The sequence below is a fragment of the Pteronotus mesoamericanus genome, unplaced genomic scaffold, assembly GCF_021234165.1.
Source record: "Pteronotus mesoamericanus isolate MK-2021 breed Mesoamerican mustached bat unplaced genomic scaffold, CSHL_Meso_final scaffold_651, whole genome shotgun sequence".
Taxonomy (NCBI): Eukaryota; Metazoa; Chordata; class Mammalia; order Chiroptera; family Mormoopidae; genus Pteronotus; species Pteronotus mesoamericanus.
The window spans coordinates 27,112,374-27,131,903 of NW_026555325.1; the positions used below are offsets into that span (position 1 = coordinate 27,112,374).

The 19,530-nt window shown below is 34.1% G+C and overlaps 1 protein-coding gene across 9 annotated transcripts in view; it reads right to left on the reverse strand.

The window, feature by feature from the left end:
• The window catches only part of LOC129061743 (sodium channel protein type 3 subunit alpha), an 80,058-nt gene that overhangs the window by 41,623 nt on the left and 18,905 nt on the right, over positions 1 to 19,530 (reverse strand). For 2 of the 9 annotated variants that reach the window (XM_054562509.1, XM_054562510.1), the window contains exons 8-13: positions 19,027 to 19,168; positions 17,967 to 18,173; positions 11,480 to 11,770; positions 5,857 to 6,057; positions 4,575 to 4,707; positions 3,007 to 3,245 (exon numbers count right to left, since the gene is read on the reverse strand). In XM_054562509.1, the coding sequence (XP_054418484.1) occupies positions 3,007 to 3,245; positions 4,575 to 4,707; positions 5,857 to 6,057; positions 11,480 to 11,770; positions 17,967 to 18,173; positions 19,027 to 19,168 (1,213 nt within the window). Of the gene's footprint in view, positions 1 to 3,006; positions 3,246 to 4,574; positions 4,711 to 5,679; positions 6,058 to 11,479; positions 11,771 to 17,959; positions 18,174 to 19,026; positions 19,169 to 19,530 lie in introns of all 9 variants that reach the window. The other 7 variants (XM_054562502.1, XM_054562503.1, XM_054562505.1 and 4 more) reach the window with 5 other exon arrangements.

Sequence of the window (19,530 nt, forward strand, 5' to 3'; positions counted from 1 at the left end):
CTTCCCTAACACCCCAACATCCTGCGAAAAATAAAGGAGCTAGAGCAGAACTATTTTCCATCAGTATTTCAAAGAGAGGTTAATAGCATATATATGAGGAAGGAAATTGTTTATTAAGCACAAGCTAGATGCCAGATATAGTGCTAAGTGTTTTCACATTACCTCACTCGACCTTCACAACTAACCTGGGAGGTAGGTATTATTATATCCGTTTCAATAACAAAAAACAAAGACTCAGATGTTTTATCAGACATTTCCAGATGCTACATTATTAGTAAGCATTGGCAATGAGTTCAAATACAGTTCCACCTGACTGTAAATCTCATGCTCTTTCACAAAAACTTGTTACCTGAAGCAGCCCTTTTGGATAGGAACCAATGAGTTGGTTATTTATTGAGCAAGAACCATGTACACACTGTTGGAGTTACCAAAAAAATGAAATATGACCTTAGCCATCAAGTAATTTACAATGGATTTGAAAATCAAGAATTATGAAACAACAAAGATACAAGAAAGTGTTTAATATTCAATCATGTTTTATTCACAAATTCATTTGCATTTAAGTGTTTAATTTCACTAAGTGTCATTAGAGGAGATGGGGCTAGAACTGAACTTTAAAGAATATAAAGAATTAAGATGAGGTGACTTGAGTCAGAATACTCTAAGTGTGAATGTGGGCAACAATGAGATATTTTTCTATATGTCACTATATGAAAATGTGCTTGGTATATGTGTGGTACAGTGACAAGGCTATTCTGATGGGGCTGATGGGGCTGATGGCGACTGATTAAGAAACAATGGACAATAAGATGGTATGTAAGAAGGATGGGCTCAGATGGGGTGTGGGAAGTCTTGATACCAGAAAAGAGTGTTGACCCACCAATATAGACAATAGATACTTTAGCAAGGTAATAGCATATTGAATACAGAGAACTAGAAATATTATAGTTATAAGATTAAAAAAGACATATCTTGAAAGAAGTAGTAATGGGCCTTCATATCAATTTATATACAATAAATAAGGGGAAAGCAAGCCAAAATAGCTCTAAGATTCCTACCTTTGAGGTTGGAAGGGCACTAGTTGAGGTATCACAAAAGTGAAATGACATGTGTTAGGACTTTCAATAAATTCAGGGAAAGATGATATTTCAGCTATCGCATATTGTGTTTAAAGTTGTCCTTGAGCAATGATCTATAACAGTTGGAAATATAGGACTGGAACACAGCTTATATCACAACAGTAAATAATTGCTAGAGTTACTGAATACATAAAAATATGGAGTGAAAAACATAGGTGTCATAAGCATAAGAAAAGAAGTTCAGAAAAGGAAGTAGAGTTGGACTGGTTGGAAAAACCAAGGAACCATTAGGAAAAAAAAATCAATGTTACAGGTGCCAAAGATGAAGAAGATCTTAAGAATCTGGTGGAGTTCTGCTGAGTCTAATGATGCACTGAAGTTGAAACCACTTATTGAGGTAGATGTTTATGCAGTTTAATACAACTGTCTGCCCAGAATTTCTTTTCTATTTTCTATTGGGGTTTGGTTCCTTAAGACTGTCATGCTTTCATATGACTCCGTAAATCAAAAGTAAGCATCTAATCCAAACTATGTCAAACAAAGTTCTCCTATCATCAGAGTATTTGAACTGAAACTGAAAAAGAGAGCCAGTCCTTTTTCAGTGCAGATGTTACAAGATATAAAACCAGTGAGCTATGGCTAAGCATTTTTCCTGAACTAGAAATAAAAGATGCAATGATCATTTCAACTACATCGAAGCCCTTGGTTAAAGCAATATCCTGGAGCCCAACTACAAAATTACCCTTTATGTGGTTTGGTAGTTTATCTTTCCTTTCTATTCCACATGTCAGGTTTTTCCTCCTCTTAAGTTAGTTTCAGTTTATTTTTGTCTTGGGCCAAAAAGATAGGCCTTGATTAATAAACTATGCAAATACTTCCCTTACTTGTTTTTCCATTCCAATTACTTATATAATTTAGGAAGAAATGCACATGTCAGCACATACGTATATAGATGCCTGCTCTAGTAATTTGAACAAAAAGTATGGCTAAATTACAAATGCATTTTTACCAACTATTTCTCTGTGTATACACAACTGGAGTATTTTATTAGATTAGCAACGTTCAACATGTGTGCCACAAGAATTTTAAAACATGCAATACAGGCACTGACCTCTTTCCCCTTAGATTGTCAAATAAAAAAATGACAACAGCCAAAACAACAATAACCGTCCTGTGTAAATGAATCAAAATTATATCTATTTTTGGTCAGATCGGCAAGAAAATATAATGTATTTTTTGGTGTGCTGCAGAATTTTAGTAATTAGGTTTTGTGTGCCATGAGATGAAAAAGGTTGAAAATCGCTGTATTAGATAATTCGATTTAAAACTACTATGCCATCTTCCTTATAGAAATCAACCTGTATATTCCTCTCAGTAGACATGATATTTTCAGAGTCTATGTGCATTAAAACTCAATGTTTGTGGAGGAAGATTTACATTTCATGGTTTCTTTAGATCTATATTTCCAGCAAGAAGGACACTAAGGCCCTGGCTGGGTAGCTCAGCTGGTTAAAGCATCATCAAGATGCACCAAGGTTGCTGATTCAGTCCCTGGTCAGGACACGGAAAAGCATCAACTGATGAGTACACAAATAAGTGGAACAACAAATCTATGTGTTTTTTAAAAATATCCCTATCTCCCCCTCTAAAATCAATTTTAAAAAAAAGAATGGCAATAAAAATTTTAACAAGTTTACCACTGTTGAGATACCATTATAGATCAGCCTGGATGTTGGTCCAAACAATCAGCATTCCAGCTAGCTGAATATTAGACCTTATCACTGATATTCTCTGAATTTTTTTTAGACTTTTTCCTATGAAAAAAGAGGATATGATTTTTGTTTCACTGCAGCACAGGTGGATTTCTTTTTTGGTCTATATGTCCCACTCCTGCCCAGGGAAATAAGTAAACTTCAAATAAACTTACCAGGTTTCCTACAGTCAATATACTACTGAATTGACCCGTCATTGGATAGTGCTCCATGGCCATAAAGAGGGTGTTTAAGACAATGCAAACAGTGATGGCAAGATCAACAAATGGATCCATAACGATTAAATTCACAAGATGCTTCACTTTTAACCATGCATCACAGCAGTCCCAGATCAAGAACACATTGGCAAATCTATACCAGCATGGTGGACATTTCTGTCTAGATTCTTCAAGTTCTGAAGGAAAAATAAAGAGGAAAAGCAGTAGATAACATTTAAAATGAATTATTATTGTTGTAGATTATACATTATTTGATAAAATTGATGCTTCTATTTGGGGAATAGAAGTTTATATAATAACTTAAACTTGAAAAGACAACCTCACTAAATATGTTCATACAATGTTCATTAAAATGTCAAAATTATTTATCCTTTAATTAAATTACAAAAACACTTTGAATTTAATATTTTGTTTCAAACTAATTTCATTACCTAATAATTTAAATACAGATTAAATTGCTATATTCTCTGTATCAAAGCAGAATTTTTTACCAGCTTTACAGAAATATTAAACATATCAAACAATTATTGTTTATTTTGAAAATACCTTTTTAAGAACACTGTCTAAAGCTGTGATCCTTATTAATATGTGTGACTTATTCTCTCCTCTGTCTCCACATCAGCATTGATCTTGCACACAATGAGGATATATGCATTTTTTTAGTATAGATTCAGACCTCTATCTACTTCTGTTACATTTTCTTGTTGTTTCATAATTTTAGCCTAATATATAAAAAATTACTAGCAATTTTAATGGATGAAGACTGTTACAAAATAATTATGTGATTCTTCATATATCTAATACAACAACAGAACAAGATACAAAATATAATTGATGCTTTCTAAAGAACAGATATGACTTATTTAATTGACTTACACATTGCAGTACTCATGTAATATCCTTCTTAACTTCAAGTGGGGACTTATTTAATGAATGAACAGGGAGTGATAGTAACTGCCTATTCCCCTGTGTCAGAATCAATAAGCATTGTGTCAACTCTCTTTGTAGCAATGTAATGGTTTCTGTGAATGTGCAGATGGAGGAGAGATCTTTTTTTAGGGTCCCTGTTGAAGTGTAGCACATATTTTGATTTATTCCAACTCATTCATATGCTTCTCGAACTCCATCACTACCTCCTTTCCTGGAAAACAGACTGAAGATTGAAAGAGATGTTTCTTGGTTCTTCTTCACACCAGTACTTTGAAAAGGAAGTATTTAATTGCTTAAGGATAATGTAACATAATGATAAGTAATCACTGATATAATATCAAGTGCGGACATACCATTCTGCAGAGAAGATAAGGACCCAAGTCAAAAAGAAATAAGGACAATATTAGTTTTTATAATTAATGTAAACATAATATACTGTGTCCATATATCATCTACTTAGGTCTATTATACAATCCTCATCCGAGGTAATTTGACTGTGGTAATTCAAAGAGAACACCTAGTTCCACAAAGCATTGGATTATAAATAGCTGCCTGTCTTACACACTACTCCTTACCCTCCATTGTGTTGGTCAGGATGCTGGCAATGCTCATGGCTCTTTGCCTTCCAGAGGAATCCTCCAGCAGTTCCATAGAAATCTGGTAAGAACTTAGCCTTCTCTTTCTGACTTCTGTTTCAGTGGTGGTGCCCTGCAAACCAAATACTGATGGCTCAAACCACCCTTTTCAATGAATAATACAACATCACATAGCATTTCTTTGGAAAATCATGCTACATGCAATTTTTCCAAGCAACAATTTACAAGCAATAATAAAATATTGAATTTGTTTTTAAATTATAAACAGTTTTTTAAAAATTATCACAGTTGATACCCTTTAATAAGAATTTGTCAGAATGCAACTGTACAGGGCAATTACAGAACCTGCTTGCATTTTCAGGGAAATTTTCATAAGCAGGCCAATGTCATTTATTGTTTCATTTTATTCAAATTCAAATTCTTTTACTGCTTATTTCAATGATTAATGATCAGATCAACCTCCCCCTCCCCCCACCCAAATAAGGATTATGTAGTCCCAAGGCTACAGTGTTTTACTTGAGGCAGTATTGACAATATTGACATACATGGGCCAATTTTATTCATGCACAAACACAGATGTACAATGAAATGTGTGTGCTTTCCTGAGATTTCCTTAATCATTTCTATATGCCATTTTATGAGAAGTAATATTTTATAGTCATTTTACTAGACATAAAAACATTTTCGAGTCACTGCAATATTGATAGTTGTATAAAACTGCCTATTTATTGCTCATTCCAATATTTAAATTTAAGTATATAAAATTTCAAGAATATGAATAATTAACTTTACAATTCTGGGTGAACGTATATCTATAATGATTTGGTTGTTAAAATATTCATTATTTTCTGTTGGTAGGTCTACTGGATTTGTAGATAAGCGTTTCATCCCAGGTTGTAAAAACTGGACTCTTAACCTAAAGTATTTGAAAGATTATAGTCCCATACATTTCAATTGGTCTAAAAAGTCTGTTGTTTTGGATTCAATAAATAATGTTATTTTTAAGGACTCTCATTTTGGGGAAGCAGGATGGTATAAGAGTCTAAACCACCTAGGTCTTGATTATTTCAAATTGGCGTATAATATCAGTAGTAGCTAACTTATTATCTATTATCACCTCTGGCAGTTGTCCAGTAGGTGAGGTTAGAGCTGATGGTCCACCCACCAAGGAAACCACACCATTGCAATCCACAGTGCTGTGCATCTTCCCATTGGCTGGAAGCCCTGGCACCATCCTGGATGACATACTGGCCTGACTAACGTTACTGTTGCGTCGCTCTCCATGTCTGTGGGGCACAAACAGTGAGTCTCTCCTGCTCTCGCTGTCTTCAAATGTACTGTGCTCATCATCAGCAAAGTCATTTTCAGAACCGACATCCTTCGTCCGACCTCTGAAGCTGAAAATACTTGTTTTGCTATTGCGTCGTGGGGAAAACAGGGAGCCACGGATACTTAACAGAGACTGAGGAGAGAGCAAGGAAGAAAGGAATGGGGGGACACACAGAATTATTTAATAAAAGTACTAATATTGCAGAATCTATTGGCTTTTGGATTTAGAATCATCTTGCTCTTAAACACGGGTAATCAAGTTTATGCAGAACATGTATTTTGGTATATTCGTTATGGATCACAATGCAAATTTAAGTATAAAGTGTTTCTTTGTTATTAAGAATCCTGATTTGCAATTTACTAAGTGCACAGCCTTCATTTAATCCTCATCTAGTACTGTGAGGTGGACTTTTAAATCATAATGTTACAGGGCTGGAACTTCATGCTAGAGCATAAGTGATTTTTTGGGGGGGCGGGGGTGGGAGTGGTGGTTAAACAAGTAGTAGGTGGCTTTCATTACCAAATACTATGGTCTGAAAGGGCATACAGCTTGGAAAATTATTTATGGCTCAACTGAGACTGTTGGCTAAGATTTCGAATAGTTGCATTAATAGCAAGTATTTTACTTTCAGATAATGGTTAAAAACAAAACTATTATTTCTTCAATTGCTTTTTTGGGTTCTAAAAGGAAATTATTCTTTTTCTGGGCCTGTTTGTCTTAATCCACATGGGAATAAACATCACAAAATTTATCTATGATGCTGTCGTCCAAATTTGCTAATGGTTTCCCAAATGGCTAATCATGATTCACATTATTTGAGAGAATATATGTCATAGTAATGACAACAGAGAATATTTCTAAATTGCTATATAAATTATTGTCTTATTTAACATTTAACAGTAGCTTTAAAAAGTAAGGCATATGGTATATACTTAACATAAAGGGTGATATAGAAGACAGTTTATTCTTCTGATCTCACTTTAATTTTATTAAAAGAAATTGGATGATTCAAAAACTTTTTGTATGACATGTACTCATGAATAAGTCAAACTAACAGTTTCTGGTACAAGAAAATGAGGATTTAGCAGGAAATCCCTTCTCTAACTTTTTGGATAGATTTTAAACTAGCAGCAGGAAATAATTCTGTATTTGTTCTAGCCTTGATGATAGTTTGCAAAAACGTCTTTACTCAGTCTGCAGGACCTTTGTTTCCTCCCTTCCTCCTTAACTGTGACTTCCCCTCCTGCCCCCTTGGCTTTGTCTCTCACGACCTTTCCTACCCCTCTGCATAGCCAGGGTAGTATGTATACATACATAAAGATACCCATGCATAAACAGCCCTATGCCAGCATAAATATGCCTGGACCTTTGCTTTCTTTCTCCAAGCTTCATTGGAAAACCAAATAAAATAATTTCAGTGGAAAAAACATAGGAAAAGCAGGCTCCATCAAATTTATTTTTGGTCTCTCTGCCTAATTAGGTCATGCTGATTTTTTTAGGCCCCATTGGTAGCTTTATTTTATGGCTTTTCCCAGACTACAAAGCACTAGAATAATCTTTGTTGTCCTCTGTCACAACGCTGTTCTGGGAAGATACTATTCATTACAAAATGTGCTTTTGCTTTGGATTTGGTTAAGATAGCCCCTGGAATTACTGACTGCCTCATCTGTCCTACCTGCAACTGTGTTTATGCCACACAGTTTGTGCAGCAGGTTGGTCTGTCTACCCACTGGCAGCAATGAGAATGACTTTCCATTCATCAGACTGATCAACAAATTAGAGATTGCGAAGACGTTAATGCAGCAACCCGCCTAAAAATTTTAATATTTTTAATCCTTTCAGACCCAATTAAAATTATCAGTGTAACATTGGTTATGTTGATACTTATTTTTGAAACTTTAGTGTCTATTTTTAGGTCTTTGCCTTTGGAATTGGCTCAATAAGCAGAGGGTAGGACTCTGGAATCTAAATATTCACTACACATTCCAGTTGGTTCTATGCAAGTGGATTTCACCCTACCCTCAGAGGAAACTAACTTTGTCTTACATTAATCCATAGGATGGTTCAGTGTAATCATTTTAACATACTTATGTGCAAAGATTGCCTTTGGAAACTGAAATTCTGTATACATGATATTGGTTGGGAGTATGCAATATGTGGTATGTTCATAATGTATCCTGTACATGACTTTAATTGGCATGTTTTTTTGTCAGGGTGTCTTCAAAGGCATTCCAGATCTTTGAATTTATTTGAAATTCCTATTCACTCTTTGGAAAGTATAATAATGGGTGTGAGCACAACTTTCAAGGCAATAGAGACTGAAAAAGAAGAGAACAAAAATAGTATTCAGAGAAAAGAAACCAAAAATAACGCACTAAATGATACAGCAGAGTGGAGGGAATACCCGCGGCTGTCACAGTCCTTTTTCTGGGGAAAACAAGCTTTTGTGCTTCAAGGACTGAAAGATCATCTTTCTTTGCCTCAGGCATGCCAAAATATAAATCCCTGGATTTTATATTACCGTGGTCCGAGAAGGTAAATCTGAGCTCTTTTTCTGAACTTGCAGTAACAAAAGGGAGAATAGAAGAAATTCAGTCTGTAGAACACAATCCTGCATGTAGGACTGAACTAGAAATGAATTGGGAGAAGTCAAGATGGAAGGCCATGCAGGGAATTTAAAGATGTTCAGTAAACACATGTGAAGTCAGTATTTGTTAGAAATACCCCCTTAATAGCATTTCAAGTTAAATATATGGACCTTATTAGTGTTTTCAAATAGTCAACAATTATACCTTAGCTACAAAGCTTCTGGTTTAAAATCAATTGTCTCAGTGTGTTCAAACAACATAGGTGAAATCTTTGGGGAGATTTACTTTGCATTGTACATCTTTAAACACTTTTTCCATTTTGTATTATGAACATGTATTATCTATTCAAAAATAAAATAATGTAAAGGTCTTCTGGTTTGAACACTATACCCTATCTTCTCCTTCTTGTCCCCATTACCTTCACTGATTCCCTTTCCCAACAGAATGAGTCCTTTTTTGTTGTTATTTACAAAACAAGAAACTGTAATATCTTTCTGGTGTATTTTTGCTTGTGAGTTGAGTTAGCGCTCTCTGTGTCTTTTACTGAGGTATGTAAATATCAATACTGCTAGGCTTTTTCTTTTAATTTTTAAATATCTCCTATCTACCTGTCTGTCTGTCTTTCTATCTACCTACCTATGTCTCTACCTACCTACCTACCTACCTACCTACCTATCGACCTACCAATCTACCTACTTCACTGTCTCTATCTACAAATATAAAATGAACTACATATAGTATATGTTTATTCTGATTCTGCTTTTACTATTTAAACTCTGGCTGTCAACTAACTTCCCTCTGCTATGCCCTCCACCAATGGCTCACTCAACACAGGCCTCCCAGCTGCGCATTGAGCATTTTTGGCACATCCGGGGCTTAACACTTGCTGGAAGAGCCTTGAATGCTCTTCCATGAGGTAGCCTTTTCCGTTGCCACCTTTACATTTTGCTGAAATGTCTCTTTTACAGTGAAGTTTTTCCAAACCACCCTATTTAAAATGTTTTCCTCCAGGTAGTGACCCTGATCCCCTTTCCTGCTTTTATTTATTCCCAGAGCACTTATTACATTCTAGCAGAGTCTATAACTGATTTATCTTAATTATTGTCTGTCTCCACCTTTAATATAAAGTTCCATAAGGTCAGTAAATTGTACCATGTAACTTTTGTTCATTGAGGTATTTTCAGCATCTAGACATATTTCTGTCACATAGTAAGTGATCAATACCATAAATATTTGTTAGTTGGCTAAATAAACTAACCCACAAGTTTTTATTTAAGCACCATGATGAGACAAAGGTGGACAAATAGTGTTTTCAAAACACTAAGATATACTTATGTAAATGTGGCTACTGTGCATAAACATTTGTGAGTAATTGAAACTACTCAAATGTCTAGTTTTCCTCATTTGGAATTCATATACCCATTTTAATTTAACAAGAGCTTTACTATTTTTCACATAGTTATTCCATATATTGCTTAGTCTCCCATAGCTATTTAGGGTGGATGTTATTATCCCATTTTACAGAAATTTCACCAAGTAAAACTGGCTCAACCTGGGTCACAGAACTAATTTGGAATTGAAATACGAACACAAGCTTTGCAACATCAATCATTATGTTATGGTGTCAAATACCACTAATCTTAATAATCTTAACAATGCTAAGATATATCAAGGATGACAGTTGAAGCCAAAAAAAAATATGGTCCTACAGAGGCTGAAGTTAAACCCAAACGTGTTATACTGATGTACTTCCATACTTTGTATTATGCAAGATTGTTGTTGGATCTCGATATCAGCATTACCTATAGGAAAATGGCTTTCATCTTATAACTATTCATGTGTGCATAACTATTTGTCTTAATATGAAAATTCAAGTTATAAATTATTAATATAGGATGCAATTAAAAATTATTTACATATTCAGTACAAATTATATATTAAACACTCATTGATAACTTGTATATGCCTTTTCCTCCCAACCAAAGTTTAAACAATTAATTTTTGTATTTATCACTCCAATTTTTAAAATAGTTTTTGTTTTTTGTAAGAAGGACATCATAGTACATTGTTGATGTACATTTTTTTCATTTAACTTAATCTTAATTATATAGAGTGTCCCTCAAAACATTATTTAGGGAATAATTATGACCCAGATTAATATGATTGTAATATTTAATAATTCATAGCACATGAAATTTTAATGGCATTAAATAGTGTTTAAAGTCATAACTGTACTTATAAATTTTATAATTTCCTTTTTTACATTATATAACAGCAAAAACTTACAGAAGGAGAAAATTTGAAACCCTTTTCTCTTTAAGTAGAAAATATGCTGAAGAGTTGGTTAGCTGGTATTAAATCAGAGCAAAAATATACCATCTACCATTTAGTTCTCTTCAAGAGCATTTAGGTCATAATTCCATTCTAATAGCATAGCATAGCATAGCATGACACCGTGTCAGGGTAATGGAGACTCACAACCGTGCAGTTGTCACATCAGAAGTTGAAGACTTCTGATCCAGAATCCAGAGATTTTTTTTCAAGATTTATACATATGTTGCAATCAAGACCACAGATAATAAAGGCAGAAACCCAGAAAAAAAGAAAAATTCATTTGATGTCTCAGAAATGAAAAGGTAAACAAAATATTGCAAAACTATCTCTCTGAAAAGTATGGTAGATGGTGTTCACCCCCTCCTCTCTTAACCCCCCAAAAAGCAGATGAAGAAACATTGTCTCAAATAGGGCAACACTTAAAGCTGATTACCTTAAATTAAAAGTTAATGGTTTAATAAGAGTCTCATTTAAAGATAATTTATGTTACAAATTTAAACAACTATATTGAATGTTATTTTCCTGTTCCTCATATAAATCAGGTATTACAAGAATATAGTAAAACAAAATAAAGCAACTAAAAAGCAATAGCAATGGCACAATAAATTGGAGCAATTAATAGAAAACCATACCTGATGAGGGGAGTAGAATTTCTTGTCACTGGTCAGTCGGTTTCCATCCATGGAGAAAAGGAAGCTCCTTCTTTTGACACTGTCTTCAGATTCAGATTTGGGAAACCTGTCTCCCTCTCCTTTGCCGTGTCCTTCAAGATGTTCCTTCTGTCTTCTCTTCTTCCTTCTGTTCCTCCACTCCTTAGCACTTTTGGAGCTTAACTTTGATGCTTCTGAAGAACTTTCCAAGAGCTCTCCTAAACCGCCTATTCCACTGAAATCTCTCGAAGCAGCTGATGCTGCTGCAACTGCCTGTTTCAAACAAAGCGAGGCACTATTAAAACATAAGTGAGATGGTACAAATGTTGCCATCTAAGACTATTAACTCTGTGAAACTGATGTCTTCTGGTCATTTCCTTGTGCTTTACTACAAAAGAATTCCCTTAGTAAGGACACAATTTTGCATACTATAAAGCAATATGCTAGCCTATGCATTAAGGCAAAAAAAGTCTGGTTTGGCACATCTCCTGGAAAGTCCTTTAAAAAAAATAAAAAGGTCTGTTGAGATTAACTTCATTTCCAAGGACAGTTCTCTCTGAAAAATATCTTCTACATTTGAAAGGCAAATGTTTCTTAGTGGTGGTTCCTGGTCTGGTTACTATTCCAATTCCATCCGTAGGATTGTTTCTTCCACATGTGATTGAGAATAACTAAGTGGTAATTTTTTCCTTCTAAATCTAGAGCAAAATACTTCTTTTCTGTGTGAACTCAAAGCACTTAAGGTGTTTACTATTTTACCTATTTTAGTAGTGGGGATGTATTGGCTAGTTTATTCTCTTATTTCACTTAAATTATATTTATTATTATAGTTCACATTTTTGGGATCATGTTAATTCTAGGGATTAACATGATTAATTTACTACATAGCACTTTTGGTTTTTTTTAGTGTTATAAGTTATTATAACATTAAGTGTATTCCTGTTTTTAAACATAACCAAGGAAGTAGAAATGATTAAATTATGAGAATATCGGTTCAACTTTTTACATGTGCCATTACTAAGTACAAACAACTTTAACTTATATATCATTTTGTTCAATCTTTTCCTCTAGACTATATATATATATTAGATAGAAATTTTGCCATATGTTTCTGTGCCCATTGCCTAGAATGCCACCTGACTTTTTTTTTTAAGGGCTCAGTTACTGTTTGGTGAAGAAAGATGAAAGAAAGGCATCATGCTATCACTTGTCTCAGACAACGAGGTGGGGTTGGAAGGAGTACAAGACATACTTAGACTTCAGTTTTCAAGATCTCATAAAAGACTATGTATCTGAATAATCTATATAACAGAAACATGTTTTAGGAAAGAATGAAGGTCAAACTCATTTCTAATGCTTTGACATGTTGTGCTTTATGTTTCTTCCTTCCTGAGGAGAAACAAACCCTCCTAAATAGCTTCATTTCTGAATTGCATCTCACCTTAAAAAAAATTTATAGTCTCTGGGATCAGCATGATCCCCATGATGGGAACCATAATACTATATATAGTACTAAATATATGTGTTGAACTATGTGTTGAGCCAAGCAATACATAAAATGTAATACAGGTATTTGTTTATATTGAATACTATATTCATAATGGAAACCCAGATCCAATACTCAGCATATGACAATGTCTGTCATTTCCATGAAACATTAATTCAGAATTTGGATATTTATAAAATTGCATATAGCAATTTTTAAAAAGTCAGACAGCCCAACTTTTATTGATTTCTTGATCATCAATATCACTTCTAACATGATCAGTGATAAAAGATGAGAAATATTAAAATAAAAATAAAATAAAATAAAAGTAAGTTTAATATAAATATATGTGAAATAAAGTGAATAAATGAAGCACTTATCTGTAGCAAGTTATAGTTGATTGCGCTTGATACATAAGATATACATAATGTACAGTTGAAAGAATAAATATACATGTATTCCTCTTTATCCAAATAAAGTCCTTAATTCACCTTTCCACATTGTATAGACAGATGCATGCAACACACAGTGCTAATCATTTACCGACATGCTTGTCATTAGAAACAAAGGAAGTGGTGGTAATATTTCCTCGCCATGATCCTAAAAGTCATGTTCATTTAAATCACTTCCGGAATTTGTTTTGCATAAGACATGATTTCCCTACCTATTTTGGGTTACAGTTCAAATAACTCAGAGCCAAAACAGATTTCTAAGGCAACAACAGTAACCTTCCAACACAACACATTTTCTGTGTCACTCATCAGCGTAAATCTGTCACTCGTTCCATTTCCATTGATTTGACAATCCCTCAGAGGCAGGTGTTTCCTGTCAGCTCCCATGTCTGTGTGCCTGCTTTATACCTAGCTCTGTGACATGGCAGAGTCCTGCTTCTTTAGACTAATAGTGCTACTTTCACAACTGGCTTACTGAATTTCTCTTGTAGTATATAATAAATAAGTCCTGAAAAATTACACGGAAAATAACACTCTCTTCTTATCACTTTGCTGTATGATTCGGTGTAGGCTCTGTAACTCATTGTATCTGTGTTTTTTAAAAAATAAAACCACATGACTGCTGGTAACTATACTTCATTTTAACATAAACATCCATTTAAAAATCCCACTATATCTGTTTCAGCTCTACCCCTAATTATATTAGATATCTTAAATACCACTCTTTTTAATGTTGTCCTAAAGCTTAGTCCTACATTTTTTTCTATCAGATCATTATATACTGCTATGGGATATGTTACACTTGGCAGTATTAGACATTTAGAGGTCACAAATTAAATGCCAACGCAATTATGATGATCTAGGACAACATTTTTTCTTTGTTGGGTCTTGTCTATCTCTGTCTTTTAAAGCTGCATTTGATTTATGAGTCCACTGAGCTGAATATGTCTTTTTTTTATGTCTAAACAATGACTAGGACTAGGAGATCCTTCAACAGATACTAAATAAAAATGGAAATGATGTTAGGCTTCATGAAGTCACTGACTAGATAGTAACTTTTGAAGAGTCTCAGGTGCTTAACCGAATCAAGTTATACTGGAGCATCAGTTGTTGCTAACCTTCCCTGTCTCTCTGACTGTAACCCGCTCCTCTTCTTCATCATTGGCTACTTACTGGTATTGCTACCTGTGTTGTTAGTGAGAAATAAGAATTGCTTTGGTACTGTGCCATCCATCTCAGTATTAAAACGCTGGTATCAGCTACTCTGCGACCAGTTTAAATTTTTGTATGTATGAAGCTGAAGCTAAGTCAAATCATGATCTGACTGCTGGAATCTAAAAACTAACTTTAAATGAAAAGAAGGTATATATATTAACTGACCTAATCAGTATATAGACAATCAGGTTCCTTAAACTTCTATTAGATATAGTGTACTTTTACTTCTTTAAAGATTATACTCTTTTAGTTGATGTCATATTTTACCTTGCCTTAAAGTGGCTGAATTTTGGAATATATTCTTACTCCTGTATTGTACAGTATGTCTATGCAGCATTTTCAAGCACATTGCTGTTTGTTTAAATAAGTGATAATAGAGTAATTCGATGTTTTAAAAGAAAATTATATCTAATTTGTAAATATTATTTCTTATAATATTTATTTAAAATTTTGAAATAAATTCTTTGCTTTATATATGGCTATTTGATTTTGTTATCTTACATATGTGTTTTATATGTAGTGCTCTGAAATGAACTCTTAAATGCAGTAGAGCTGTCTGGCAAGAATGAGGTTCACTTGATAAGATTTCCAAGTATCATCAACTTTGTTTATAGCTTTCCTTATAACATCAATAAATACAACCATGTTACCACTCTGTATCCAATGGTAAGATGAAGACAGCAAAGCCAATGTGGTTAAGCTGCGTAACCAGCTAAGCAATTCATTGTTAAATGAGTATCTCACCAAAAAATGCCTGAAAAAAGGTCCTAATGTTATACGTTGTGCATCTACGAAGTCGCTTAGTATTACTTAAAAAGTTAAATTTTGAAACTATAAATATTCCAAAGATATGCTGTCATTCAAATAATGATTCAATATCTGGAACCATTTATCTGAAAAAAAAATCACTATATATCAAAAAGTCACTATGTACAAAAGTTCTTGTGTACTTCTGTTTCTGGACAAAAAATAAGAACAGTGATCATATTTGCTCTCTCCTGAAACAACCAATAAAATAGACTGAATACACGTAATAATGGTTTTTAAGACACTGAATGAATGAGATATTGGGTAGAATATTCGGAAGGATCTTCACTAAATAATAGGGAATAAATCATCTTAAACTAAATGATGCCCTAGTTCTACCTAATGAATCTCCAAAGGTTTGAAGATGCAAAAGGATCAAACAATTGATAAGTAATGTAATTATGTCCCCAAAAAAGGATCAAGAATTTTTAAAGGAGTACAAAAATCTTTGAGCTTACAAAAGGGTAAAATTAACAGTTTCTGAAATGCAGTTGAAGATTTTCAGGAATGTAAAAAAGTCAAGTATATATGACCAAGAATGAAGAAAAGAATTAATTAAAACCAATATATGTCATAGATATTACAATTACCAGGTAAGGACTTTATTAAACAGTTATTATAGCTGTATTGTGTATGTTTAAATTGTTAGAAACAAGAGAGATATAAACAAGATTCAGATCAACCTTTTAGGGATGAAAACTAGTGTCTGAGATGGAAAATACACTCAATGGAATAAATGGAAGAAAGGAGACTGTAGGAGAAAATATGATGAAGATAATAGCAATAGAAGCTATCCAAACTGAAATTAACAAGCTGATTCTAAAGCTCACCTGAAACTACAAAATACCTAGAATAATCAAAACAGCTTTGGAAAAGAAAAATGAAGTTGGAAAACTACCACTATCTGATTTCAAGACTTATCAAACAGCTGCAGTAATTAAGAGAGTGTGGTATTGGTGTAAACAGAGACAAAAGAATCAATTTAACAGAATAAAATCCAGAAATCGATCCACTCACAAATGGATGACTGATTTTTGAAAAAGTTTCAAAAACAATTTAGTGGAAGAAGGATATTTTGTTCAACAAATAGTGCTGAAATAATTACTTATCTATATATAAAACAATATCAATACATAAATAACATTTCACACAAAAATTACATTAAAATAGGCCATTGACCTAAATATAAAGCACAAAACTATAAACATTATAGAAGAAAAAATAAGGGAAAATCTTTGTAATGTTGGTGTGGATAAATAAATTTAGATACAACACCAAAAGCATGATCAAACAAAAAAATGTTTCCGTAAATTGTCCTTCATCATAATTAAAAACTTTTATTTTAAAAAAATGTTGTTAGACCCTGACTGGTATAGCTCAGTGGGTTGGTCATCATCCCGCAAACTGAAAGGTCACCAGTTTGATTCCTGGTCAGGGCACATGCCTGGGTTGCAGGCCAGGTCCCTAATTTGTAAGAGGCAACTGATTGATGTTTCTCTCCCTCTCTCTCCCTCCCTCTAAAAATAAGTAAAATCTTTTTTTTAATGTTGTTAGGAGGAAAAAAGTACAAGTTACAGACTGGGAGAAAATATTTGCGAAGTCTATATATCATAACGGACTGAAAGACTCATTCCCAAAATATATAGACTACTCAGAACTTAATAATAAGAAAACGCACAGCTCAGTAATACAATGGCAAAAGGTCTGAACATGCACTTCTCAATAGAAGCTATACATATAGAAGATAAGAACATGAAAAAGTTTTTCAGCATCATTAGTCATTAAGAACATGCAGAACAAAACAGCTATGAGATACTTAGAATAATGGTAAATAAGCCTTACCACGCCAAATGTTGGCAGGTATATTTGAGGCTTGTGACTCTGACATGAATTAGATTTCACTATGTCTTTCCATGATATTTACCTTTCAAATTTTTTTAAAAAAAAATCTGTTATTCTGTCTCTTCTGAAAACGCAAGTGCCCCATTCGCTGTGCACCTAGTCCAAAGAGCCTTTATTATTAATGAGAATTTAAAGTTGGAATATAATAGCAGATGCCTTCCTGGCAGCCTTGTAAGGGATGCAGAACACATCTTTTGTGTTGTAGAAACCCCAAAGGATGTTTAAGAGAAGGTATACATGAAGTTTTCTTGTTAACAGATTAATTAACTTCAGAAAAAAACCTCAAATGTTTTAAGTAATACAACACATTGGTTGGAAATTTCAGTTATGTATCTTTTTCACATTAAACTGAAAATAAGATTCCCCCTCAGGTTTCATGAGACAATTGCATTATTAACCTGATCCCAAATATATTTGCTAACCCCAGCTAATTTTCTTAAATGTAAGGTCTAAAAAGTTCTTTGACTCCAACTTCAGAAACAATTTTAGCTTTCTGGTTTCTAATGAGCATGCCTGTATACCAAGTGATAATCCAGTTTCAATATGACAGAAATATTCTGACTTAAAAATTTACTACTACTGCTACAACTTTGTTATTACTCAGTACCTGAGCTTCTTCCTGTTGCTTTTTAAGCTGTTCAAGCATCTGCTGAAATTCGGCCTCTTTCTGCTCTGCCTCTTCCAAGGTGGACTGATTCTGCTCCTCGTAGGCCATGGCCACCACAGCCAGGATCAGATTCACCAGATAAAAGGAGCCCAAGAAAATCACCAGGACAAAAAATATCATGTACGTTTTTCCAGCAGCACGTAATGTCTGGGAGGAAACAAGGATCATCTCATGAGTATTTTATAAAATGTCAGTAAAGATCTGATTTCCATCATTAGATAGGCAGAAGGTGAATGCTTTTTAACATCCAATGTATTTTGACCAAGATGTTTTGGTGTTCAAATGTGCATGCACAAATACACATACATGAAATAATGAGGCTTGACTGTAGTGCCATTAGATATAAACACACGCATTTCAAATGAGTATATGTTGGATATATATTTGAGCCTCACTAAAATGCTTTTCTTAGAGTTCATAATACAGGGTAATTTACAAGTGAGAGCACTATTTTTCATCCCTTTCAGTGGAGTTCCACTTCCGTTGCAGCCTACTCTCCATACCATCTAGAAATAACATTGTTCTTCCCTCCTCCTCTAGTCCCAATTAATTATAGGTCTAATTTAAAATTTTTATGTAATTGATTTTAAAATCACTTCACATGCCCTTTTTATATCTACAGCTAGATTATAAACTTAAAGTTCTAAACATTCTTTGCATCTTGATATGTTCTAGCAGAATGCCTTTCATACAAGAAACGCTCAATATACATAGGTACTGACTGAATGAACATTTGAGATCCTAGACATACTTGCTTTAAATAGGACCATCCTTATAAAAAAAGCCCCCAGAGAGACCCCTAGTTCCCTTCCCCCAGGTGATGACACAGTGAGAAGGTGTCAGTTATGCACCAGAAAGAAGGTTCTGGCTAGGATGGAGAATGTTGGTGTCTTGATTTTGTACTTAGACTCCAAAACTGTAAGCAATAAATTTCTGTTATTTATAAGATACCCAGGTGTGTTATTTTGTTATGTCGGCCCTGATGAACCTAGACACTTACCAACTGGTAAAGATTCTCCCAGTAGTCTTGAGTCATGAGTCGAAACAGAGATAAGAAAGCCCAGCTAAAGGTGTCAAAGCTTGTGTAGCCATAGTTGGGGTTTCGACCGGCCTTCACACAGATGTAGCCTTCTGGACACTGGCTGTAAGAGAGAGAAGTGAAGCTAGGGTCAGTATAGCAATTACTGCTATTTCAATCAACGTTGCTGTCTGTGGTTAGTTTTCTTGCCTTTCATTTCCAGAAATCCTCAGATAATTGCTCACAGTGAAACTCTTATCAGATGAAATTCATTAAGAAAACCAATAGAAAATTTAGCTTCAAGGGAGTCAGATTAACAGCCATTTACAATGGCAGAGAGGCAGCAGACACACACTTTTGTCTCGGACACCATCGATACCCTGCTGTTTACAAAATGGCAAGGATCAACAATTAAAAAATGAAAAGCCAGAAAACAACCAAAGGGTTGGGAACTACTTAATGAGCTTCCTCGTTAACCCCTTTTGT